General features: G+C 40.1%; 1 protein-coding gene across 1 annotated transcript in view; it reads right to left on the minus strand.

Moving 5' to 3' along the window:
* Window positions 1–27,308, minus strand: part of PTPRG (protein tyrosine phosphatase, receptor type, G) — a 412,490-nt gene that overhangs the window by 110,294 nt on the left and 274,888 nt on the right. Inside the window, exon 6 of the mRNA XM_010571016.1 lies at window positions 3,014–3,080. Coding sequence (XP_010569318.1) covers window positions 3,014–3,080 — 67 coding nt within the window. The remainder of the gene's footprint in view (window positions 1–3,013; window positions 3,081–27,308) is intronic.

The raw sequence follows: 27,308 nt of genomic DNA on the forward strand, positions 1-27,308 counted from the left end.
GATTCTATGAAATCATGCCCAGAGATGAGAAAACAAAGTGAACTCCGAGTAGCGACTAAGCCGGTATTGATTTTTATGTGTGCGTTTCTCTATCATTGTTACTAAGCTGGTGACACTGTGAAGGGCACAATTATTTATGTTCCATCAAATTAGTAAGTAATTCAAATCCCTGACGAAATCTCAAGCAAAAATTGCTTTCACTTCCACAGAAAGTCCTTCTGACACTTAAATTGTTCACTTACTGATGGAAGGGCACCGTAAGAATACAAGAACTTCACAGAAAAAATGAAAAGCTATGCAAGAAAAATTAAAAACCAGCTCACCGCTCATCAGTACCATCCCTACATCTAAGGGTCATTGGATCTGTCACCATTATAGGGACAGGCCAGCGCAGGTGCCCTATACAGTGTGGTGCAGTGGAGTCCCCATATAGGACCAGGCCTTCTAGTACCACCAGAAGGCAAATGAAGAAATGAGGATGACGATGAGTGTTTGTGTGGGTGTGTAATTTCCTCTTTGAAAACTGAATGACTATGAGGAAGGAGTGACTGTCTAGCACAACTCAGGAAGGATGCTCTACCAGTTCGAGGGAGAGGGATACAGAAAACCAAGGAAATCTTCCTTAAATAGGCATGTTGAGATAAGGCACATGGGAGGAGCAAAGCTGAGGGGCTGGTGGTCTCTCCAGCCAGCAGAGGATATACAAACATGGTCTAATTTAAAAGCAAGGTAGTTATTTCAACATTCGTATGTATTCTTGATTTCTACATTATAGGCATGTGCCTCTGTATTGTGATGACCACCTAATACCAACATGGGCATGGAAATGTTATAAAATGCAAAGAAACTTAAGGTTTCAATTTTGCCTTTCTCCAGCTCCTTTTGTTGGATGCCTGCTTGATCCAACCACTCTATCCAAAAACCACAAGAGTTTTCCACTGTATTTCAGCCAAAAAGTCCATGTTGCCTTAGGGTCCCAGTCAAATGCAGCCAAATGGAAGGCAGGAAGAAGCTTTTCAGATAAATTCATAAAAATGTGCTCATGTAAGATGTAAGTAACTTTCATCAAGAAAAGAAATGAGTGTGTCTGGAATAAAAGCTCACATCTTTACTATTATTCTATATAATAACATTAAAAGAGAGATACTATATGAGAATTCTTCACTGAAGCATTCCATCAATACTTAAGTTAAAAAGAACAATTTCTTTGAACAACTACTTTGTAGGAGGAAATTCCCTTACTCTAGCCACCAGAAGAACCTTAGAAAAGGCCTTTAATCAGGGCCTTTGAAACAGGAAGGAAAGCAAGATTTTCCTCTTTTTCTTCCTTAATGTTTTGAAAAGGAAACAAGCTATTGAAATATATCAAGCAATTTCCTTTACTTGAAACACTAGCAGCCTTCTGTGCATTGTGAGCAAAACAAAAATAAACGCCTTTTATCCACCCAGATCTTGCTGCTTGTAGGCAGCACCAAGATGGACTAATCATTATGTGGTCAGGGAATCACAACCTCAGGACCGTGTCACATCCTAGCCAAACAGTTATTTTTGGGAATAGAATAATACTCTTAGGAGACACCGGTGTGATTATCCACTAGTGGCTATTTCGGCTGCAACAGTGAGGAGGAAGAGAGGGAGCAGAATTAAAACGATGAGAAGGCTAAACCACTGTCGTGCTTGCAGTGCGTAGAGGGTCTTGAAATAGAAGGCAGGTAGAGAACAAAGCTAAAACGAGATCCTGGTCCAGTTAACTGGCAGCTTGACTTCAGTGTCAAATTACATAGCCACTGAAAAATTCTTGCAGCCCAACTCATCCTCACTTTATTTTTGCTAGCCTGTTTTGTTACCCAGTGGGAGCTAGATAATAACATCTATTTTTGTGGAAAACAACACAGTTTTTCAGCTCAGTGTGTTGTTTTTATTTCACAGCAGAACACTGCAATTTATAAACAGCAAAACCTATGGAAAATTCTCTAAATGAAGGACTTTATGTTATCATTTAACCCCTATTTTTCACTTTCTTTGGATTTATTGGTGTTCCCAGTTGCAATGTTAAATGACTCTGAAAGTAGAGCAATTAATCCAAAATCCTATTTGTTTTAATTTAACACTGTCAACTAGTTTTAGGTCTGCAGTCAAGAGAAAAAAAATGTTTGTTAAGCTCTACAGCACGAGCTAATGTCTAAAGACAATACTCGGAAAAGGTGCAAAGATGTTTTATCACAGCACTATAGATGGGATGGAGATTTATTATCGTACCAAGCACCATTCCAGCAGATGCCTTTTGAATTACAATGAGATTATTAAAACTTTACAAATCATTATATTAAAACCCGACAAGAGTACTTTGGGAACTGGAGCATCTTGATGTCATTGCTAATGATGCATTACCTGTGATAAGGTTTCAGGAAAATTCCTAAGTAAAAACTGGTTATAAAAGTATAAAATATATTAATATTTATTTCAGTACCTGCTATAAGTTCAAGGATAATAGGTTTATATGCATCAGAACAGCCGAATGATCGTATTTATGTCAGCATTAGAAAGATGTTCATCTGCTGCAAAGTTTAATTAATTTTCATAGATAGTTAATTTTCTGTTTCATTATCAGCTCCCTAAATTTGAAAGACAAATAATTTATAAACAAATAGAAACTTCAGAGAGGAGTATTTTTAGAGCAAACAGAAGATAAATAGCAGGAGTGAGGCATCAACGCTGCCTTCGAAGTACTAATATGAATGATATATTGCAGTAGGTTTTGATTGATAACTTACGCATTCTAGAGCACTGACTGAAAAGAAACAAATTGTTTACTGTTAACCCCAAACCATTTTCAGGTAACAAATTACTCTGATCTTTACCAATCAAATAATGGCTGTGATGCCCTTAAACATCAGTGAATGAGGAATGTGCAGGCTCACTGTGTCCTTCCAGGGGTGACCTGATCCCTTAAGGACAATATTCCTGCCCTTCTCCCCTTCCTGGCAAGAAGAAAGTTTAAGCAGCTACTTACCGTGATGTACGACGCCCTTCAACCCATGGATAATGGGATCCAGTGCTGGATTGTCCCTCTGATTGACCTACATGCAAAGGATACAGGATTGGTTACATCTATTCTGGCACCAGGCAGAACAGTCTCAGTTTAATCTTCTAAAGAAAAAAAAAAAAAAGATGTTATCTAACAAGCTGCTTAGTTCTCACATTTACAATGGCTCTTCACCAAATGCCAAAGATACACGGCATAATAAAATAAAGTAAGGAAGGTTAAATCAAAAGAAAGCGTCCTCTGAATTAATTAGAACATTAGCCATATTATCAGGCCAGCAAAACCTAAAACCAGACAGCTGCTTTTTCTCCATCTACTTCTGCTTTCGTAGAGGAAAACTGCTGTGATAAACAGAAGTTATCTCAGACCAGTTCATCTCTTACTGATACGGGAATAAATCTGGTGCTGCCACTGAAATCAGTGAAGCTGGACCCCTTTCAGCTCTAACGGAGTTGGGCCTTGGCATCTCTTTGCTATTCATATTTTTACATTTATTTAATTTAGTGTCACTTGGACAAGGGAGAGGGGAGAAAAGCTTTGTGAGAGGATCGAGAAGAAATCTCTGATTTTTGACAATGTAATTGCCTACACTGCCAGACCAAAAACTGGTATCCTACAGTATTTCTTCTATCAAACAGCAGTCACCCGTGTCCTCTGCAACGGTGAGACCCAGCACCAGACAGAGGAGGGGAAGGCAGCAGGAAGGATTAACCCTGTTGAGCTCCACAACTTCCAAATTAAACCCATCACTTCAGTCACTTACTTGTAACACAGCCAAGGAATTTACAACCAATAATGCAATTTTTTTTTTTAACCTTTTGCCTCTTCAGAGGTATTGAAGGAATAACTCACACTTTCTGTGAATATGTTCCACTATTTAAGATACTTGCCAATTTACTTTTGGGAAATAAATACTGGCATGTACCTCATTCACGTGGTACTTTTTTTTTTTTTTTTTTTTGCCACCAGCCAGTATCAGAAGCCTGAGCAGTGTTGATCATTTTGGATGAACTGCTCCCAATGGGAAAACACACTGAATGCAAAAGAGCTCCTCTGTACTTTGCTGCCTGCCCGTGATCTCAATGTCATGAGGAAAATTAGAGTTTAATCACTCTATGTCCATGTGTTAACATATGAGGAAAGGAGTGGAGAAAAAAAAGAAGAAATCCCTGAGAAAGGACCTTGTGCCCAGCAGGGAACACGCTGTTGCGTGAAGTGCAGAACTAGCTTGGAGCGCACTCTTAGGAAGAAGACATCATTGACCGCAGCATATCCAAAAAATGTGTTATTGTAAAAAAAATCACAAATTTTAATGGCCTGGGGAGAAAACTGGAATCCACTATCCAAGTTTCACAAGGACAAACATGTCTCTTCTTGTCCTTCCTCCCCATGACTAATTAGGAATCTTAGAAACCTCATTACCTTCTTAGCCAACTGCACTGAAAAAAACCACAACAAACCACCTTTCTTTTTTCTGTTTATTTGGCCTTTGAACTACTCCGTTGTGTTCAGGACACATTTTTGTGCTCTTGCCTAGAGACAAAATGGTTTGGTGTTTTAAACGGAAATTGAAGATCCTTTTCTCGTCACGGTACTCCAGAACTTGCAACAATCAGGTACAGCAAGATATGCAATAAAATTATGAAAGTAGCAACAGCAGCTTTGAAATATATACAGCTTAGATGTTACTGGCAATAATATTATTAGCCCTGAAGGCTGTAAGCTCTTTGAAGCATGAACTTTCATATGCCCAAAGGGGTGCTCTGTACACTTTGGATTCTGTATAAATAATAATCACAGTACACTGAACCCAAGGACCCACTTTGTAGGTTCTGCCTGGCTTCTGGAGAATCAACAGTAAACACTAAAAATGCACAGCTGTTGCAAGACATGTTCCTGCATCTTTTCCATTTATTCAGGTTTCTCCAAGCCATGGCTACTACGAACAAAAAAAAAAAAAAAAAAAAAAAAAAAAAAAAATCATTAAAAACGCTACCAGCAATTTAGTACAAGACTGTAAGTAAAACTTGCACGGGACTTGAACAATGTTTTATTTATTGCTGCCTAACCATAAGTTGTAAAGCATTTTATTTTGTTTGCTTTGTTTTTATTTCTGGTGACAGCTGCAATCAGTTTGAAGAAAGCAAATAGATGGAAAGAATCCTAAAGGTTAAAACTCTTCCTTTTGGGATTTTCTGTCAAAGTAGATCAATTCTGAACCTCAGCTTTGGCAGCGCCCCTTTAATCTGCTGAGGTGGTATGCCTATATAGATCCAGATACGCAATCTTTTTGATAGCATATTCCGCAAATGTGCTGTGTTCTTCAATAGCATGAAATCAACAGTCACGTTATTTCTTTGGGGGCTGGAAAGCAAATGCTCCATGCATCTGTAATCATGTTTTCTCCAAGGGTATGGGGAGTGGGATCTCATGTTTCTTTAAAAATCACATGCAAACAAGTACCACTTGCAGAGATGTCAGTTTAGACCTGTATGGGATATAGTCTTATTTTCCTTCCAGATGCTTTTCCCCTTTTTCCTTATACTCACACACTGTTCTCCCACACCTCACTACAACAGTTTCAGGATCTTAGCAAGACCATTAGAAAACTGCCCAAAAGTCTTCTCATTTTGTGAAATTCTTCAGGCTTCAGAGCAAACCTTTTCTTACATCTTTTTTTCTTCAAGTTCTTAAGAAAAAAAAACCAACCACCTTGAATTTCCTCTCTATTTTTTTGCACTTCTCTGTATCCTTTTTCTGCCTGTGTTCATAGAGAAAAGGTTTCTGAAACCCAAAATGTCAAGTTCTATCCCCATTGCTGCACATCTCTGGTTTAACTGGCCTGGAGCTACCATGCTGGTTGAGATCAGAGATTCACCCATACAAGAATCCTGTCTCTGAAACAGCTGATACTTAAAGGAAAGGGAGGGCAAAAAAAGCAGAGAGGAAAAAAAAGGACAAAAATCTCTAGAATAAGAAGTGTCCTTCTGACCTCCTTTATGATTCCATGTCATGAAGCTTCAGCTTATATCCTTCTACAAACTGTTTTTATCTTTCACTGTTATATAATCTGTATTGCAGGAGTGTATTTTTTATTATCTTTTGAATATATCCTGAAGGAAAACGGCAATGAATTCTTCAGATTAACTTTATATGCCACATTTCTCAGGATGCCTTGGCTGCAGAGTTAGAGAAAGACCATACAGCTGTAACTGGGTCTCAGCACTTAGGCTTCACCCAAGATTCACCTGCTAGAGCCTCACAAAGCTTTTCTTTTCCTGTGAGAGAAGAACAATGAGTTTCCCCCTCCTCCCTCAAGAGGCTAACACAGAAGAAACGTCACAAATGAAAATCTCCCAAGCACAAGAATTTCATGCGCAAACACAAACCTGCTATGCTGCTGGTCAGGAGCGTGCTGCACAGCAAGTATTAGTGGACAGATGGAAAACCATCCTGAAATTGCCCTAAAATACCTACAGTACCACTACCACAAATGTTGTTTCCTCAACAAGATGCTTTTGCTCAAGACTGACTAACACTCTATAGGTCTGCAGTAAACAGGATAAATAACGCTCGCGTGCATCATTTATAATTGAAAAATGCCTGTAATCCGCTTCAGCAGAAATAAATAGGTAACTATCATGCTAAGTGCAAGGGAAAAACAAACATAGAGATATCATTAAGCAGTTTCCTGTGCTAACAGAGCTCTCACCATAGGGTAAATATGGGATGAACATGACATGAGGAAGCAAAATCTCTTTGTTTATCATAGCCTTTGGGTGACTTCAATACCTGGTGCACACGCCATTCTGAGTAGAACAAATGGCTTGATGTTAATGCAATGAATGAAACAAGCATTCGCAATGTAGGAAAAGGTAATGCACAAGTGACCCCATTCTGCAGTCGTAAAACAGAGACGTTCTTCAAGTGAAGTCATGGTGGAAATCATTACCCTAGACAGGCTGCATTTACTTACAGCTCCCACATCTAATGCGGGGACTGAGAAATGATTCATTCCTCAGCGAACAACAAGGTTGATCCGTCATGAACTCTATTGACAACAGCGTTAACACCTTTCAGCAGCAAAACCTGTTGTCCCCTTGCTTGAAAGTGCTGTTCCTATAGCCTTACCCTCAGAGTCGATAGGGTAGGAGGCAGGCCAGCGAGCTAAGCACCTTCTCAGGATAATGTTATTAATACTCCAACAAGGAAAGTTCCAGCAAAGGAGCGGAGCAGGAGTGTGATGAAAGGACAGACAGCACCACAGCCAGGCTGATCACACTAGTACGGGCACCAAGCCACAGCATGTAAAAATAGACTTTACTGGGCAAGCTACTACTCTGTAGAAAGCCCCTGTGTTACAGCAGTACTAAGCTCAGCATGTTCTAAGGAGTCAAAAAACTCCAGCTAGTTCTCATTCTCTATCGTTCATTGTACATTAAGTAGCCGAAGCTCTCTTTTCATCTGATTATTTTACAGGACAAACTTGGAACCTCCTGAAGTCTCCGATTTTACAAAAAATCAGCAAAGTTGTAAAGTGTTAAAATTTATACCACATGCTATATAATTTAAACCATATGCTAAAGTCATTTAAGAATCCATGACCTGCCTTTCTGCTGGAAACAGTTCCATAAAGCAGAAAAAAACCCCCCAAAAACCAGTCTCAGGCAAAAATTTCGAGCTTACAATGCTTATTTTAGGAACAATAACAAATAAAAACAGGGGAACCCCCAAAAACACATTGAGGCAGTTAGAGAGGCCACACAGCAACACCAGATCCACGACTCCTGCCCAAAGGGCCAGACTCCCCCCATTGCCCATTGCTCTGGGCAGCCTCTCCGAAAGCCAGGTTATCTTCCCACTGACATGAGAAGGGCTGGGGGAAGCACCACAAAGCTCTCTAATGATCACTGGTACCAGCCACCTTGTGAAAAGTACGTGAATATTAATAGCTTGAACAGCTCAGGAGTAAGGAATACACTTTCCTTTTAAAAATATGTTTAAATAGATCTGTTGTATTGAAGAAAAGGGTGTAGGGAAAAAAAGAATAGAAGAGAACCCACCTATTCAGGGTGATATGAAATACAAATTTCTCTTTCATTTCCACCTTAAAAAAATCCTGGCATTTAGACTTACTAAACTGTCATAAATTTGCAGCAACTGCTTTCAAGCTCATTAAATGGGCTCACAGACAGTATTGCAAAGCATCTCAAAACGAAGGAGAATGCCATAGTCGGCTATATTGAAAGGCGAAATGACATGCATTTTGTGCAAGTCAGAGGAAAATGAATGGCAACAATTTTGTGATACAGTACCTGAGCCTTTCCCCTCCGAATAGTGATATAATTTACTTTTCTCTCCCACTGCAACATTTGGCCCTTGACTTGGAAACTAAATCTTCAATCTATCAAGCCTTACCCATCTGCTAAGTAAAACGGCCAAGACAATCTGCATGCCTTGAATTCGATATAGCCAGCTGCTCCCAGAGTGCTGTGGCATTAACATCCAAAGACCATCCTCTTGTGCTGTAAAGGACGGTGTCTGCCAAGGATGAATGACTGCATACTTAACCGTGGCAGCTGAAGCCAGTGACAATGGCTGACACAGAGAGATGCCAATGTGTCAAATTCTACTTTCAATTACAACGGTGAAAGTCAGGGGTAATATTCCCCCAACCGCATGCCTTCAGCTCCTGTTCAGCTTGCAGTTAAGATCTACAGCTCACCAGCCAAATACTCAAGTCTCCAAACACTCTGTACAAACAACTAAGAAGAAAAAGAAAACTATTACAAATTAACTGGGTTGCAGAGATTAAATTGTCCTGTAGGGTTTCAGGACAATCAACATGGTTAAACAATTTATTCTCTTATCAGCTCAGTAGTGTTGGACAGATGCCAGTCCTCAGTCTCGAGGGGAAAGAACCTGAGTTTCACTGTTTTAGAACAGAAATGAGAAGAATCCCATTAATGTGAACATTATGCCACACAATATGTATTTTAACATCACAGCAATGGGATTTCAAAGAATCCAAGATAATCACAGTCAAAAGAAACATACTTTTCTCATGGAAAGTACTTGGCATATCGCTTGTGAAACTCTTCAAATTCATGTCTTTGGGGCCAAATTATTTCAGAGCTAGCTAACAGCTTGTGTAGGTCCTGCTCCTAAATCTTCTGAATGATGATGCTTTAACCTTGCAGCATTGAGAAAGGATATGCATCCTGGCTTTGTGGTATGCACCCTTTTGCTCTGCACAAAGTCCACTGTCTCACCTTTCTCTTCTCTCCTTTTTGAAGTCCACATTGTGAAATCTGGTTGTGGATAAATATCTCATTTCTTAAACATTTCTGAATAAAAGGAAGTGAAAGATTTCAGCCGGATCTGGAATGTGGATGAACAGATATGAAAAGTTTACATATGCTTTGCTTTGAAATACAGTAGAAAATATTTATTTGGACCTTTTCAGGAGAACTGACGGGTGAGAAGGGATACTGGTTGACACTATAGCACACTGAGCTATCTGTGAAGGCAAGAAAATGCCTACAGAGCTCCCAACACAATGATAAGCTAGATTTGGTGCTCTAAGTTTTTCACCTTCACAAGCACTAAATGATCCAAGAATGATATATTCCTGCTCCTCCACAGATGATATTTTCTTCCATCTCCCCCATATATGCTATAATTGCACATCTCCTGCACGAGTCGATGCAAAAGGACAAATCTGGCCAAGAGCCTGCAGCCTGACAGAGGTGAGCTGGGAGATGGAAAGCATTTGCTGTGTAATGAATGGACTGCCCAAAGTAAGTATCCTGCAGAATATATTTGTAAGGGAAAACAAGAAATGGAAACAGCTCCCTTAATACTTCAAGTTGCTGCTCATGTGTAAAATCAGAGAGAATAACAGGTACCCAGGCAAGATGTGACACTGAACCTTATGCTGGCACACGCGCTATTTCACACAGATACTGCCATGAACTGAACTTTGATTTTTTAAAAATGTGCATTAGAGCTGAGTTCGCCTTTGCCTATGGCAACTGGTTTCAGGTTCAGTGATTTGAAGGCAAATTCTGTTGAGTTAAATCTGGGTTTTGGCCTTCAGGTGTTAATAATCCTGCTATGAATGAAAATATACTGAAGTCATAGAGGTGCATATGCTGTTGGAGAGGGTGTTCCTATATGTCGCATTCACTATGTTGTTTGAAGAAAGGAAAAAAAAGTTAATGAGTCTTCCAATGATTATTTTAAATAGAGTAATGGGTGTGCATTGATCCTTCTAGCTAATTCCACTTTGAATAATACATCATTCTGACTGAAAGCTTGCTAGTGATGTATTAACTTCATATTTCATCACAGCTTTAGAGGGTATCTACAGTAAGATATTAACTAGCAGTGCCAAAGAGGAAGCTGCACTTTCTCTTTTTTTTTTTTTAAAAGTCCAAAATGGTTTTAAAAGCTATTGAACTGACTCCGGGGTCAGGTGTTCTGGCTGTCCCTCATCTTTGGTTAAGTGCAAGGCAACTGCTTGCAACCACAGCTCCTCTCCGCCTTAGCTCACCCCCTCTGTCGCTTTGTACCTGCTGCCTCTGGACCCGAGTTAGTTACAGACATCCTGGGACAAGGATGGGACAAACTATGTCATAGATCAGCAACTTTCACTTTCATTATGTCCAGTAGGGATGCTTAAAAATACAAGCAGCATAGTCACTTTTACACCAAAGGTTAGCTGAAATATCAGTGTCATAAAAAGAGCAAAGGGACAGCACAGGCTACCTCAGAAGAACATACATCAGAATTTGCAGCAGCATGTTGCAAGGCAACATGCTAGTACAACAGACTGTCTCAAAAAAAGCAAGAGCATGAAACTCAGAGGTAGAGGTAAGTACTACTTAATAACTGGGCTCAGAGTACGTTGTGTTTGTGCACACTGAGTTTCTTTGTTAGCGGATAGAAACATTGATCGTGTATTGTACACATGCTGGCAGCTGACTGATAAGCTCACCGGGCTGAGGAAGACTTTGCAGCCTCTCCTCCCTGTAGCATTACCTCCATTCACTATCACAAGATTTGCAACCACCAGGATGGTAAGGAACAGCCAGCAATGTATTTTCCTTTCTTTTTGTAAGCCACTCTTTTGCCCAGACTTTGACTCACTCCATTGCTAAGGTAGGCATTAGTTTCCCCAATGTATTCTTGCACTTCGAAAGCATGATGCAGCTAATTTACTGCAAGTGAATAGCACATTCAATTAACAAGATATTGAAAGATCTTAATACGCATATATCTGAGGAAAAACGGAAGATACCTGCAGCCCAAAAGCACAGTCTGATTAGTAGCAATAGAATATCTAAGATACAAAGCTCTGTGAAAGACAAAAATGTAATTGCAACACAGAGGAGACACAGCTTCAGTGCCAGATTCTCAAAGCTGGGAAAGCTTGATTGATAGACTGTACCATCTGCAGCTGCGCAAAAAAGTCTAGAGTAGCTGCAAGTTTATTTAAAGCAATTTTGGTGCACTGAGCCTACTTGTTCTCCTTTGAGAAAATAATATGATTTCTTCATAGAGCATGTAGTCTACTTATTTAAGCAGCAGTGTGCAAGATCTCTCAATCCTACCAGCAGTTCAGCTGGAAAAATGACACACCAGGGGGTAACATTTTATCAGGATGGAGGCTATTTTATAAAAACTGCCATCAGTTATAAACTGTTCTCACCATCTGAGTTTAAAAAAAAAAAAAAAAAAAAAGGATTTTGGTCTCTTCTAGAGTTTCCATAATCTGCGCAATTTATGGGAGTTTTTAGGTAAAAATAACCATTTTTACCTAAGTAGGGAGGAAAATGAAATGGTGTAATGAAAAAAATATAACAAGCACTACAGCCAGATCATCCTACAGCACCCACTCTTTGATACACAGCTTCTCACATTTGGAGAGGCTAAACTCAAAACTGTGAAACCAAGAATGGAAGTTGGCTTTCATTTTCTTCTGCTCCTGGCTTGAATTTGGTACAAACGTGTACAATTGAGAAAAAAATACCTTCAGCCTTTTTTTTTTTCTTTGAAAATAAAACAATGAAATCTGGTGGCTAAACAAGAAAATGTGCTGGGCAAAATGCAAAGGGTGGAAGGGAACCGCTCAGATGGGCGTCGGGAACCCCAGCATTTTGCAGGGGTTTGTAATTTAATTGTTCCAGCTAAGCTTGCCTAGGATGCAGCACAGATTTCCAGCCTTTTCCCTCTCTCCCAGCCAACACAAAGGGTTTTGGTGAAAAAGGTCACAATAATCACCACTTTAAAATGAAGAAAAGAAGTCATCTCAGCTTCCCAACAGATTTCATTCATTCTACATGAAAAGTCCTCTTTTTTTCTCTCCCAGCATTGCCCTCGGCTCACTTCCCCACAACAGTAGCAGCTCCCTCCGGCCGCCAGTACAAGATGACTCAAGCCGGCATCTATGAGTCACAAACACAAAGGATGCAGAAATGTCAATTAAGTTACACAGCCACTTCCCTAATGACAACCACACCTCAGTTCACAATTAAATTAGAAAGCCAGTGAAAACAAATTGTTGTAGGGCAGATTTTTTTAATCTCCTGCTTCAAAACCTCAAACTCCAATGTAGTTTGCTTGCCATTACTTTTACCTCATTTTTAAGGAGGTTGGTGTGAACTGATTTACTGAAACTGCTGCAGGAATTTTTGCTACAGCAAATTCCCCATGTCTAATGTAGCAACCATGGGCTGGGAGGGCTCTCAGGCTTCCAGGCATCTTTGTGGTACTAGAACCCAACGTTAGACCAGTGGTGTTCATTAATAGCTCTCTGGCACAAGAGGACAAGTCTGTCAACTATGATACATTTCTTATTTGTAATTCTCTTTCAAGCAAGTTCTTCCATTTTTACTTATCTTTTGTAAATTTTCAGTATCATTTAAGTTCTTGCAGATGTGTGCAGCTTTGCAAAATGCCACAAACTTGCACAGTTCAGTGCTCGTGGTACCTAAGGCAGAAAGCACCAGCTAATCCTCAGAGTTTCCTCACTTCTGCCTCCTCTCTCATTTCTGAGTTGCCTCCCTCTTCCATCGCCCACCTGCCACATCCTCCTCGCTCTCTCTTCCCACCCAGTGAGCTGTTTCTGTCTCCTCCAACGCTACGGCATCCTCTCTTCCCAAACCGTTCCACGTACCCCCTTGCGCACCCTTGCACCACTCTGCCACCTCCTCCTCTCCACCCCCTGCCTCCTGCATCACCAAGAAAGTCCTTGTGCCCTTCCATCCCCACCCGGATCTCCTTCCTGGAGACAGGAAAAAGTAGCAGCCTCGGCTACTGGGGGTGGCGAGTGGGTTCTTCCAGGGGAAATTTGGATGCCAGCAGACAGGGTGCCAAGGACACCAGCTGCAGGAATGCCGAGGACTCCAGAGCTAGTGGGCATGAAGGGCAGGTGCACCAAAAGCCACATCTTTGAGCCAGGGTGGGTACCAGCAGCAGGGCAGTCTCAGTAGTAGAGCTCTGAGAAGCAGGTGAGATGAGGCAGTCCTCATCTCCATCTCCTTCAAGCCACTGCATTAAGAGTGGCAGGATGTGGCCTGCAATTTTCTTCTCAGCTCTTAGTAGGCTACTCAAGTTCCTGCAGCAACAAAAGTACAGCTCGACCCCCCCCATTTCACCTGGTGTAACACTACACACAACAGGGAGGATCATATGTCAAGCTGTTTATTTTTCTCTTGGTTAGAATGACCCACCAACTCACTCCGTTCCTTAAAAAAACATTTCAACAAGTATCAAGGCTTGTGTTTAGAGGAAATGGGGAAATTATTGTGCAGAAAAAAAAGCACTTAGAACACAAGTGCATTAAAAGCCTGGGAAACATTCAGTTTGTGGCAGCAGTTTCTTCCTCTTGAAATACAAAGAAATACAAAAACTAACATGACATGTATGCTTGTTTCAGGATGTTCTACATTTCAGCAGTGGCAAAGTGAATGCTATTCAATCACTGCGAGTAGGTGATAGTCTTAAAGCCAGAGAACTCCTCAGGATGCTCTAGCCTTCATGCCTCCGCTCCACGGGCTTCTTACAGCTTTCCGGTGCTCCTGTGGAGCATGACCCATCTATGGAGGGGGTTTTCAAGCTCTGTCTCTGGTCAGGAAGCTCTCCTCCTACTCAGGATGTAACTTCAAAATTGCCAGAATCTCAAAAACTCAGGGAAAGGTATAAGAGAAGAAATAAAATGCAACTGAATACGATTTAAAACAAAACTTAAAACATGGTTAGAACAAAAGGTGCTCTTTGAACAAGTCTAGTCTGACCCAGAGCAGTGAAGATGCTTCCTGCAGGTGGGTGTACACAGGAATGCTCTCACGAAGAGTCTGCCATCTCCTCTCCTCTCACACACTCTCTGAATCTGCTTGTCAGAGTACCTGCCTATTCATTTGAGGTGTTTACTTCCTTCTTTTTTTTTTTAACTTCTTTTCATACCCCAGTGCTTTAACTCCTGGGTGTCCACAGATCACGTATGCTGGTTATGATCCTATCACCAATGCTGTAGCCCATCAGCTGGACCATCCAGGCTCCTGGCTCCTGCTTTGCCATGACCCCAGTTTTGGTATCCACCTCTAGAAAAGTTTCTTATCTCTCTTCTCAAAACCTGGCAGGCTGCATGGTCCTTTGATGTCACCACCCTCATATGGCCACCTGCGACTGACACCACAACCTGCATCAGGCTTTTCCCTGCCAACAGCTTGACCTGGTGTGGAGTGAGCTAAAAAGCCGATGCTCTGTAAGGCCAGTCCTCAGAGGGTTAGCACAGAGGGACGTGTTCACTGCCAGGTTGCACAGGCAATTCTCCCCAAAATGCCTGAGACCCAACACAGTTTGAATTCCAGCCCAGCTGTAACATGCATACAAGGAGCACTGCACTCACGGCTGCTGTGAGGACGACAGGTTTTCCAGAGCTAATGGCAGCAAGCACCAGTGCTCGAAAGCTTGATGCCGTAGCATCCCATGTTCTCTGCAGACTGGCCTGTAACCCCAGCACACTGGTAGGACGCACCTGCATTTGCAGCTCTGTGTACACTCAGATTTAAGGGGGGCAGCAAACATTTTAATATATGGCACGACAAGGAAGGCATTAAAAAATCTTCTATTTTTAGGGGTAAGACACTAGTTATATGCCTCAGATGCAATGCAAGCGGTAATGAAGGAAGAAAGAAGGTACTTCCTAAAAGGTAGGCATAGGCTGGGCACTTAAGACATAAAAGCAGCATTAAAAAAAATTGCTTCTGACACAAGAACAGCTGACAGAGATAATCTCCATAGCTCAGCATGAATTTATATAGCCTTTCAGCAACTCTATTAGACAGGTGTGGTAGCAGCCAGCTGTACTGCATGCACAGACCAAGTTTCTCTAAAACCCGAGTGCCCATATGGCCCTGCAGCACACCGAGGTGGTGCCACCTGCCTGGGCATCACCCCCCTCTCCCACCACCATCTGTCCACGGAGAGGTATCGGTATCGACCGAAGGGGTAGTGCAGAACAAGTCTAGATAACGAGCGAGTTCAGACTCAAAAAGGACGGGTGTTTCCATCCACAACACAGGGACTACCAAGCAGCTCTACCTAGACAGGCTTAAGAGCGAGCTTTACTTCTGGCCTTTAATTCTCTGCCCAAGTTATGAGAAGAGACAAATCTAGCCATAAGGCAGGGTGGGCCGCGTGCTATTAGAGAAGGTAAGCTTATTAGCTGAAATATAATAAATCTCTGTAGATATCTGGAATAGCAGAAGGCAACAGTTTGCTTAGCCATATCACTGGTAATGAGTTGGCAAGAGGAGAGCATTCCAAAACGTTAACCTAAGGCTTAATTTGACTGGTATGTACTTTGGGAGAGTACCTAACAAGACTGGTTCACCCAAGATGTGGAACTATCTGTCTGCTCATGTCTTCCACGAAATGCAGGAGGATATAAAAGCACGTGGTTTTAGCAGTTTAAAATACAAAATGCATTAAAAAAAAAAATCTTTGAAAAGTGATTGATGTAGTCTAATCATGTTTCACACAGGAGCATTTCAAATCATGTTAGATGTTTTTATAGGATCTAGATATGACAAAGGAGGTTTGCCAGGTGGCAAGGTAGGCAGGGGGGAGGAAGGAGTAAGAAAATAATTTTATGTTGACTGCTTCCAATACACAGGCATGTGCATATTGCCATACAAACCACAGACAAAATACACACAAAAAAATTACTAGCTTAGCTGTTAGGGTTATGGAGCTTTGCTTTCTAATCAATGCTTACCCATATAGCTGTTTTTAAATATTGATCTGGTAGCATGATCCTAGGGGAAAATAAATATCAAAAGGGGTGATTTAATTCAATCATCCTGATTCTTGCATTATATGATCCTATTTCTTCAAAAACCCAGAAAGCAGTAACCTAAGTGAAGCTTACAGATCAGTTAATATATTTACAGCCTTAAAATAACATGAGACACACTATAAAATACACTGAGATTCAAAGTTAATCTCTTTTAGCAATATTCTTGCAGCAAGTAAAAATGAATTTTATGCTGAAAAAATCCGTTTTATCAGGAGCAAGACTGAGCTTTCTAATAACCAGGCTACTTTCTAATGTGTACATCATTTTACTTTACTCTTAAAGAACAGTTTGCCAAATCTCCAGTTCGGCTTCATTTGATACAGTACAGATGTTGCAAAACCAATACCTTCTTTCAGAAAGTCTCTTTCCTCTTGATAACGACTACATTACAATGCATTTTTGATGCACAGAAATGGTACGTTTACAATCAGCAACTAAATACTTTTCTGATGGAATCAGCCAGGCAGCTTTTCTTTGGCTTCTCTGTGCTCCCAGAGCTGTGAAACAGTTGCAAACACCGTAAGCTCACAGGAAAAATCCTGCTCCATCTTGCAAGCCTCTGAAAACTCACTGTTCAAGAGTGCTGTGAACAGATTTAAGCAATCTTTATTTAACACATATTTCAATTTTCAGCATAGAAAAGATAGTGATTGGCATTTGTGACTCTCATCTATCTCCAGTACAGCTTAATGTGCGTAAAAGCACATCCCAGCTTCTTTGCAGGTTTTGTTCTGGGAACTCTGATACAAGCACACCTGAACTTAAAACAAAGGAAGGTTTAATATTACTCAAACTGGAACCATTTAGCTCATTTCAGACTCATCACCTCAGTTGGATTAGTGTGCTTTTTAGTGAATCTCAGCTGTAGAAGATACGTCTGAAAGCTACTAAAATTATGCTGTAAAAGGGTTCCCAGGTTTACACACCCTCATCTCCACCCTATGAACTTGAAGATTTCTGATTTAGATTCACAGGAGGTAAAACATCAGATACAAGGATTGCTCTGGGCAAGCCGCCATCTCGGCTGCAGAATTATTTTGGGGGTAATATGCCATCAGCATTATCAGTTAAGCCATCAGCCATACACAGAAATGTCTACCTCTGTACAAAGACATAAAGAAAGGGACCAGACTAGACTCTGATTTACTTTCATTGCCTTTCTTTGACCCCTGGAAAGAAAACCACCGGCTCAGAAAACCCTCGATAATCATCTCTCCCACGCTTGTCCTGCAGCACAGAAACTACGGATGACAAAAAACCAGCAACAACTCAACCCTCTGGCAGTAACCTGTAACACTGGATTTACAGTAATTTAGGATAGATAATAATTAAATTACTGAGGGACATTTTCCTGCATGCTTGCTCTGCATCATGTGCAATGCTTAGGAATTATACAGGAAACCACACATATCATTGGTAATAAATGGGGTGGTGCTTACATGGACATGCCGACCTGACACCCATCCTTGCTGTCCCCCGAAACGGATGGGCAGCACTCTGCTCCCAACCCCTCCTCTTCCCTCCCTTGCATGCTTCCACGCTTTCACATCACACACGATCTGGGAAAAATATACTGACATTTCAGTTGGACCTGTTCTGCGACTTGGCTAAGGATGGATGGGGTGGGCAGCGCAGACGAAGGCAGAATTAGGATGACTACATAACCACCTCGCTGATTGTACAAAAATGACACATTCCATTTATTTGTACAACGCAAGTCCTAAGTGATTCTCACATCTCACAGCAGCCTATTAACAAAAAGAGACTTTGTGAATGGAGTATCTGGGTAAACACTTCAAACAAATACATAAATTATGCATAGTCGGTATACTTTTTCTACCGTAGGGATCAAACTGAAACGAGACTAAAGAATTATGTTTTATTTGTATTAAAAATGTATTAGCTGCTGTCCGAGAAGGTTTTCTAGAACATTTGGTATGCTACCCAGGAAATTCTGTCTGAAGCTTGCATTGTTTATTATTGCCACTACTAGGAGAAACTTGGCACTGTTATATCTGAGAACTACAGTAATAATTCTTCAGCCAGAACAGCTTAAATTTAATAAGAATAACTTTTTCATCCGAGCCAGAAGATCTAAAGGCAAAGGAAGCCCCAATTTTACCCATCTATTTTATATATTCAGACTTTACAACCAATCTCTCTTTTATGGCACAAAGTTAAACTAGGCAACCATTTATGAATAGATCCTGTGCTCACCTTCACTTAAAATGTGCCATAACACTAACTGGTAACCAGAGACATATGAAGACTCTACAGTTTCATGGAAGATACAGAGGATGAAAACAAGTGTAATTTTTCTAAGGAGTACACAAATACTGTGCAAAGTGCTGCAGAACTGGGCAACATGCGGACTGGAGAGCTGGAGTTTCCTGCTTGAAAAGTTAGATTTCTCTATCTACGTCCCATTAATGTAAACCACATGTAATATACTTGATTAGTCCTCTGAGAGACAAATGGGGTACGAGTCCTGGATGGCTACAGAGGATGTTTTTTGCAGAACAAGAAATTGAATTAAATTTAAAAAAAGAGGTAGGCAGACAGGCATAAAAAATTATCTTCCTGGAATCCAGGCTGGATGTTTAACAATGGGGAGAAAACAGGGACTTGTCAGAGGCAGCTGCTGCGTTTCGGAGAGAAGAGAATGGAGAGGAGATGAAGATACAGCTTTACATCTCCTTTGATTCTGTAACTAAGACCAATTCTAGCAAAACTCTCCAAAGACTTGGATAGCAAAAAATAGATGCTTTATTTCCAGCTTCTCTCTCTTTTTCTTAAACAAAAAAGGTCAAGTCAAAATGCACCCGATTTGGAACTTGTAAGAAGGAAGGGGGTGAAGCAATCGTTGCTAGCGCTGAAAGGAGAAAAGGTATTTGCAGCAAAGAAAACAACTCATGTTCAACGGCTTCTCAATGCTCAAAGACACAAAGAGAGACTCTACAAGGAGCTGTTGTCCCTTCCCCTAAAGCAGACAACGGGCGAGTGATGAGAGCCTGCGTGAAGGCTGGGGGTCCCTCCACTTTGACCCAGCTCTCATGGCATCCAGCTCTTGGTCTGCTTTGTGATGTTTGATAAAATGACAAAGTGATGCACCAACAAAGCACACCAGAGTGAAATGCAAAAAGCATTACTGTAGTTAGGGAACTAATTTGTTTTTTAGTCTAATGGTTATAATCAACAGACTTCCTGAGTATCAATCTTCCTGAACCACAGAGGGGGTGAGATTATAGACTGACGACTGTAATTTTTACATATTAGACATCTAAGTGTCATTTTCAGGAGTCTGGTAATGAAAACTCCACAAGATATTTTTCTATCAATTTAAAGATTTTTATGGCATGGCTACAACAGTGATTATTTATTTTTTTTAAGACAGGATACTTTTAAATCACAGAGAAGTAAATTACTGTGTTTAAGATGCTGACATTAGACACTATAAATATTCCTAAACTGACTCCACTTTTGAACATCAAGGGTGAGAGGAAGGAAAGGGAGGCAAAAGAATACACAAATGCATGCTGATCAAGTTCTTAGGGCAAGTTATTCAAACAAAAACACTAAAATATAAGGGGACAATTATGAGAATTAAGGCTAACAAATTGGTATGTAATTTAATGAAGCAAGTTAATAATGGCATCCCACTTGGGATTAATCGTAATACATTAATCAATTAAGAAGCATTGGGAAAGGAAAAAAGCTGCAAGTCAAAAACATTTACAATGCTGTAAACTGGAAGATAGTGATCCTGACATTCAAATGAACATTAAACTAGAAGAGCACAGAGATCTATTCCCCATGCAATGCACAGAACCAGCTCTCATTAATGGTTATGACAGATAGCTCAAGATATTGAGGAGAGACCTCATAAAATCTGCAGAGAGTATTTTTCAAATTTGTAGCGTTGTACAACTTTGGAGTCCAAGTCCTCTCAACAGCAAGGAAGTTTACAGTTCCTTCCTAGCATCAATAATTGCGATGCTTCCATTAAATAAATCAGAGCAATGGACCGTGATTTATCACAAAAAGCAAAAGTCACTCAATAACCCATCACCATTGTTAGCCACTCTCCTTGCTACTGCATCCAAACCAGAGAATCAACACCACAAGTTACGATCTCAGACTTCGCAGTTAAGAAAGCATTTGCAGTGCATTTGGGGGAAAAAAAAATCACCTAATTTTTACCTTCAATTTGAGTTTTTTCAAACACTTTGGAAGTTGCATTCCTCTAGATATATCTTGAGATTAAAAACAAAACAAAAGTCAAAGACTCTCTCTGTGCATTCTGGTATTTCATTCTGCACTGTAAAAAGAACTGCATGACACCGCTTTCTGTACAGCCCATATTCTTTAAAACTCAACCTAACAAAAAGGCTTTAATTGAAAGTATTGCATTTTGGAGGTCATCTGACAAAAAAAATCTTGCTTCCTGCTCTTCTGCCGTATTGGAAACTACCATGAACAAGTTCACAGAGCTGAAGAGAAGGGGAAGGAAGATGATTGCTTGGGCACTGAAGAAGATAAGTGCGCATAAGGTAGATTATCTTTCTACGCTGCACAGTCAGCCTGTGGATAGAAAAGTTTCAACACAGCAGGTTGCAGCCATCATGATCTAGAGACTGCAAATGCCTCTTGGCAGAACACAGGCAAGCAGAAGCAGAACGATGTGTTTGCTTCCAAGAACGATCTGTTTCAGCCGCCCTGTCAGTGTGTCTGCCTCCAAATCCAGCCCCCCTTTCGCTCACGCTTTTGTACCTCATTCCTCCAAGCACGCTTGCTCAGGATGTTCAGGCTGCTGTGTGAACACCTCTGCTCTTCGCAGTCCTACATTTAGCCACGTGGGCTCCTTCTCATGGATAAACCATGACAAATGTACAACCACGGGAATGAGAAAGCCCAAACCCTCGGTACCCTGCAAATCAAGAAAAACTTTGCTCATGTTTGTATGGGATTTGAAATGAGGGATTACCAGGAGCCCAGGCTCTGCACAGCAACCCCAGCAGCAAAGGTGTGTATCAGTGCTGTTGTCAACAGACAGAAAATTTGGAGTACCGAAGACTACTCAATGCTGGAAAAAAAAAAAAAAACCCACATGGGAAAAAAAAAGCGCCACAGGTAAAAGGGCCAGTGTTTCTTCAATGCAATTCAGCTCACTAACAAAGTCCTTGTTCCTTGAGCCTAGCAGCACTGGGCTCACAGCCCCGACCCCCGTGCTCCACAAAGCACTCGTGGCTTTTGCTCGGAGAAGTCCCAGGGCTCACACCCCAGCAGTCTGCCGCTTCCCTACCTGCTTTTCTGCTCTGCTTCAAGCAATGATCTTCAAGAAAGGGATGCAGCTCTGGCCGTCTCACAACAGCATCTCATTCCACAGCTAAAAACCTTTGGAAGCTTCTCTATTAAACTCAAGACTTCATTAGGAATTGTTTGCTTAGTACTCCCGAGAGTCAGCCTACCCATTTATGTACTAAAATAAAGGATGAAGAACCTTATTACAGAAACCTTTATTTTTAAAAAAATCTCTGCTAAACAGCAATTTTACTTTTAAACAACATCTGAAGCATGACAAATATGGACAAAGGTATGGATCAGAATAAAGTTAAAGCCTCATCGTTAAGCACCAAAATTAAAACTATATATATATATATATTTTTACTCACAGAGCTATTCCCCATCTGTTCTCCCCTTTCTTTCTTCTTTTACATAAAATATTCAAAAATATTCATATTTCCCAAAGAAACTTTCAACAGAAGTTGGAATAAAAATCTGAATTTTGGGCTTAGTTTAAAAAATTCTTTTTGTTTTCTTTAATGGAAAGGTAGAATGTATTTTTTAGAAACAGACACTTTCCATGAATTTTTGTCTTTTACCCAAACTCAAGTTCCAGTTAAAAGGGTTTCAGTGCAAGTTTTTTGATCAGCATGAATACTTGTTAGGCACCCAAACTTGCATCTTTTGGCTACACAGACCATCTTTGGAGGCCATTCAGTGCCATTCACATACTGAACTCAACCTAAATCTAACAGACTTTAAGAAGCTCTCATCAGTTTGTATTTAAATTCTCCATGACTCAAGATCACTTTTGTCTTTTGATAATTTTATCTCCATTTATTTACTGGAAAATCAGGAGAATCCTCTTCTGCTCCAGAGATGCTTCATATTACTATACATCATTACATGTATTGTACATGTTGTTTCTCAGAAAAGGGTACTCTCAGGACTGTATTTACTGTATCTACCTATTCTGATTTGCTCATCCTTTATGTGTCAGAGTAGCTACTTTATATCTCTATTATTCTTCAACTATTTAAAGGCCCTAGTACTGTTTTCATTAGTACCAACTAATAGTTTTAAATAGCTGCAACAACTTCAAAATGCTAGGAAACTGGACTTCAGTGAGTCAGAACACATTTAAAATCGTTTTGCTTGTCTTCTATTGCATGGAGAGTTACTAGTGAATACGCATACACTTTGACAAATGTAAATTGTACTTTCCAAAGGCGTTGAATATGTAGCTTTAGCCTGCACACATTTTCATGTTATGAAGATAATAAAAAAATACCTATACTAATTACTAAATAATACTGCTAATCAATAATAATAGTTTTATTATTCATAAGCTACTATTAATAAAACACCATGGGCTCTAATGTAACCATTAAAAGAATTAATACTGTAATTTAATTTTAAGGTCTTTACATGTATCTGAAGTCTATTAAAATAAATGAAAAGCCTCTCAATGCCTCTGGATGATGCCCTGCATCTTAATGATGTTACATGTTATTTGAACTACTGCAAATCACCTTTAAGATATTGCCTAAACACTGAAGCACTGATTATGCTTTGTGTAGGTGGATATAATGTTTCAGGAAAAGTGCACACCTCCCTCTCCATTCTCATTTTCAAAATTAAGCTAGTTTTCCTCAGACCTTCAAAAAGCATTGTAGTAATGGAGAGGTGGAATTAGAGAATTGCCAGGAATCGAGACGGGGACATGGGAACCTGGTTTCCTACTGGATATGGTTTTCGCAATAGCTACTTCATTTAAATAACTTATTCACTGAATTTATTTGGTTATGTCGGAAAACACAGGAAACAGTTAATGAAAGGGAAGGAGGTGGAAAAAAGGCTTCTAGGGAAGTTAAAAGCTGAATTCTGTTATTTGAGAAATATACATTAAAAAAAGCATATTTGTGCCAAATAGTCCATGGCTTTGATGGCGTTCCACTGATTTGTTCTGTGTTTAGCTCATTTAGGTCACTGTGAAAAGTGAGCTGTTGATCACCTTCAGGAAGCACACCAAGAACTACTACCAAAAAATCTTACAAAAAGCAAAGCCACAATTATTATTTGCTTTATGAAGAACAAATCTCTGCATACACGAGTTATTAGTAAATATAAAGACATTTACACACAAGTAACACACACATAGACCTAAAAGTTAAAAGTTCTCCACAGTTGTGTTTTTTTTTTCCCAACAACCTTAAAAAAATGTTAGTGTTGGAAAAGAGAATTAAGAATGGCATCCCAGAAAAAGAGCTGTAGAACCCTTGATTTTTATCTCACATACTTTTGAAAATACCGTTAGTTGCATATTTGCTGCCAGGTACATAATTACCTTTAAAAATCTAGTCCTGCACTGCTAAAGCTCTTGAGCGATCGAGGTATCAACATCACTCATCATTACAAAGATAATTTTAATGATGAAAGCATTGCTAAAAGTTATTTTAAAATTCATTTTTACTTTAACTTCTTTAGAGATGATTTGTCTGAGTACCTGAGATACAGTAACTAATCACTGATGGTTTTCTTTGCAAATAATAAAATAGATTTATATGCCCTCCCTGTAGGAACAAGAATTCCATCACCTCCTCCTGAATTTCTGAGCTATCGAATATTTGATGCGTGCTTAGGGAATCGGTATTGTGTCTTTTCACAGCAGTAATCAAGGAATGAAGTATTCTCTGCTGTAATGAATCTACCGCAGGCCCAAAAGATGAATATTTCAAATGCAAAAGCAATATGTTTGTTTTGAACACATTTAAGTTTGGCTTTAATAAAGCAAGTAGTGAAGTGTGCAATGAATTATATTGTTAGATGGTTAAAACAGAGCCATGCAATATGTCTGAATGCATTTAATCCAAGTAACTACTCATTTTAAATGCAACTTGCAAATATGTATTACAAGTATATATATGAACAGATGACTCGGGAACCAGTGAGAGATCTGGGCCTTCCCTTCCACTCCTGGCTTGCTTCAAAACCGGCTCAGCCTGACAATTAACCAAGGCCCGGAGCCAGAATATCATTAAGTACAAGTTGAACCTTATGCGGGCTGAAATTAAGCACGTGCACCAACTGTTCCAGTTAGGATCATTTAAATCGAGACTGAAGTGCCCTGCTGGACTGGGACCTGCTCCGTGTTTCAGCAGATCGGTGGGTCTCAATGCGCAGCCACAGGCAACTTTTAAGAGGTCCACAAAACAGTGAACCCCTGCAGACGGGTCCCGTCACTGCAGTGTTACTGTTTCTGCAAATCCAGAAGCCTTTACTGCAGACCAGGAGGATGCTGTTGGCGGGAGGTAACGGATATGTGAAGTTAAACATCTTTCACTAGCATTTTGAGAAACACCAAGTAGCCCCAATACTGGCAAAAATGGTCCTATTTTTTCTCCTGAAAAACTTGTCAGGAGGCAACGAGAAATCATTGGCATTATCTCGTTTGTCTCCAGATTTGGATTTTTGCTAAAATAACAAGTGAGTTCTCTTTAACAACAAAAATCCAAGAGCTTTTTGACTTACACTGCTGCTTGATACTCTGATCCCCTCTCCCTCTTGAAACATACCGACTTTTTTCCACAGACATTCCCACTTTAAGAAAAAAGCCGGTTTTCCCACTGATTCCCCCACCCTCAATGGGCTTTAATAACCATTATACTTGACACCAGCAGGCTGGAGTTCCCTTGTCCCCTTTTCAGCTCATTCCAGCTGAATAGCTTTTAAAATAATTTGAACTAAAAAGATCAGAGGTTCCTAAATCACTTTGCTCCTCTATTAAACTCACTGAGCCTCAGTGAGGATGAGAGAGGATCTTGAAGGAAACATCACAGCATGATGCAAGGTTTTGTTTGTTTGCTGTTTGGTTTTTGCACAGTGAAGCACCTCATTCTGCCCCAAATACACAGCTACAGAACAAAAGTCTGCAGCAGTTTTCAGCAGAACCAAATCATTTGTCGCTTTGTTATTTGCTGCACTCCCCGGTATGTACAATAGTCCCCAGCACGATGCCTGAAGTGATGCTACAGTCAGAAAAGGGACCAAGTATTATGGGACCCTTTTCCTCAACATACCTGTTCACTGTACAACTTGTACTCCAAAGCAAAAACCAGCTTCCAGAGCCCAGTTAGAGCCTTCAGGCCAGCTCATCTCATTTGCAAATTGAGAATACCTGCTATAGAGTCCCCACAGTGCTATTTTATGCGAGAACCTCTAAGTGTCTATCCACAATGAAATACAGAGATGAGCAATTATAGCAGTTTGTATATGCAAGAATTATTTCCTGATTTTAACTAGCAATTTTTTTTTATTTGTCAGGTCAACTGACCTGCAGCATGCAAACAGAATTTATCAACAGAGTTTACAATGAAAGCAATGAGAAAAGCATAGATTTAATTAGCAATTACAACAAAGTTCCAAGTGCTTCAATTATCCAAGTTCAGAACCAATGTACTTTACCTGGAAATTGCCCCTGAAACAGTGAATTCAATGAGGAAAACTCTTATATAGTCCAAGTTAAATTATTTAAAAAGGAGGAAAGAGGGTTCTTAATTATTTAATGTTTCACCAATAATTATATAGTTCAGTATAATATTCACTCACTGGAGAACCTGATTTTCAAAGGAACATTTGTGAACATCAGTCAAACAAAAAACACCTGCCAGACTATAAACTCACTCAGAGCAGTACACATTCATTCCAACACAGCATTAACGCATTAGCAAAAATCCAAGTAATAATTTCTGTGTTAAAATATTTACATAGAAAAGCACGCACAATTCAGTTTTCTAATGTGTTTGTAAAAAACAGTATGACCTGTATTGCTACAATTTTTTAAAGCTGTGTTCTAGATAAATGAGTTAGAGACGGGACTACAGCTCTGGAAAATAGCATGCTACAAAATTAGTACTTGAATAGTCAAAGCTGCCAATCAAAACGTGGCCATGGACATCTTGGGGACATTTCATTCAAAAGTTACTAAGTTTTAAAAGACAGCTTTTAAATTAGTTGCATGAAATACTAGCCATGGTAAGCTTATCGAATGGGGCCCTGGGGAGCAAGGCTAAAGGAACAGCAAGTATTTCTGAACAAAACTGTTTTTCCAAGTCGTGGTTCACCAGCTCCAGCACACCATACACAGCTTAGGGAACTAAAACGGTGCCTTGGTCAAACACAGTACAGATCTGCAAAGGATTGTCACCATCAATTAATAACCCTATCTACCAAAGCTCAAGCTCTATGGGACAAACTCTAGAAAACTCTCATAATGGCCAAAATAGAGCTTGCCACACTGAAGTCCTTAGAGGTTACTTCTACGGGCCAGAATACAGCACATGCCCTTCCAGAATAGGGACTTTGGGCTTTACAAATCTTCCTTGGCAGCCTTCTGCCTTGGAGCAGAGCCACCCAGAAGGAAGACCTGATACACTCAGAAGTTTAACAGCATGCCACTGATTTATCATTTCAACCCAAAGGCAAAAAAAAAAAAAAAAAAAAAAAAGAAAACCATTTCCTTGCAGCTGCAAAACAGGTTGTCCCTGGGTCACTTTGCCAAAAAACTACCTTACCCCCACTCTCTGGAAGAGATCAGAGACTGTTTATTAGTAA

This window comes from Haliaeetus leucocephalus, unplaced genomic scaffold (assembly GCF_000737465.1).
Source record: "Haliaeetus leucocephalus isolate CR32 unplaced genomic scaffold, Haliaeetus_leucocephalus-4.0 Scaffold2, whole genome shotgun sequence".
In the NCBI taxonomy this organism is placed as follows: domain Eukaryota; kingdom Metazoa; phylum Chordata; class Aves; order Accipitriformes; family Accipitridae; genus Haliaeetus; species Haliaeetus leucocephalus.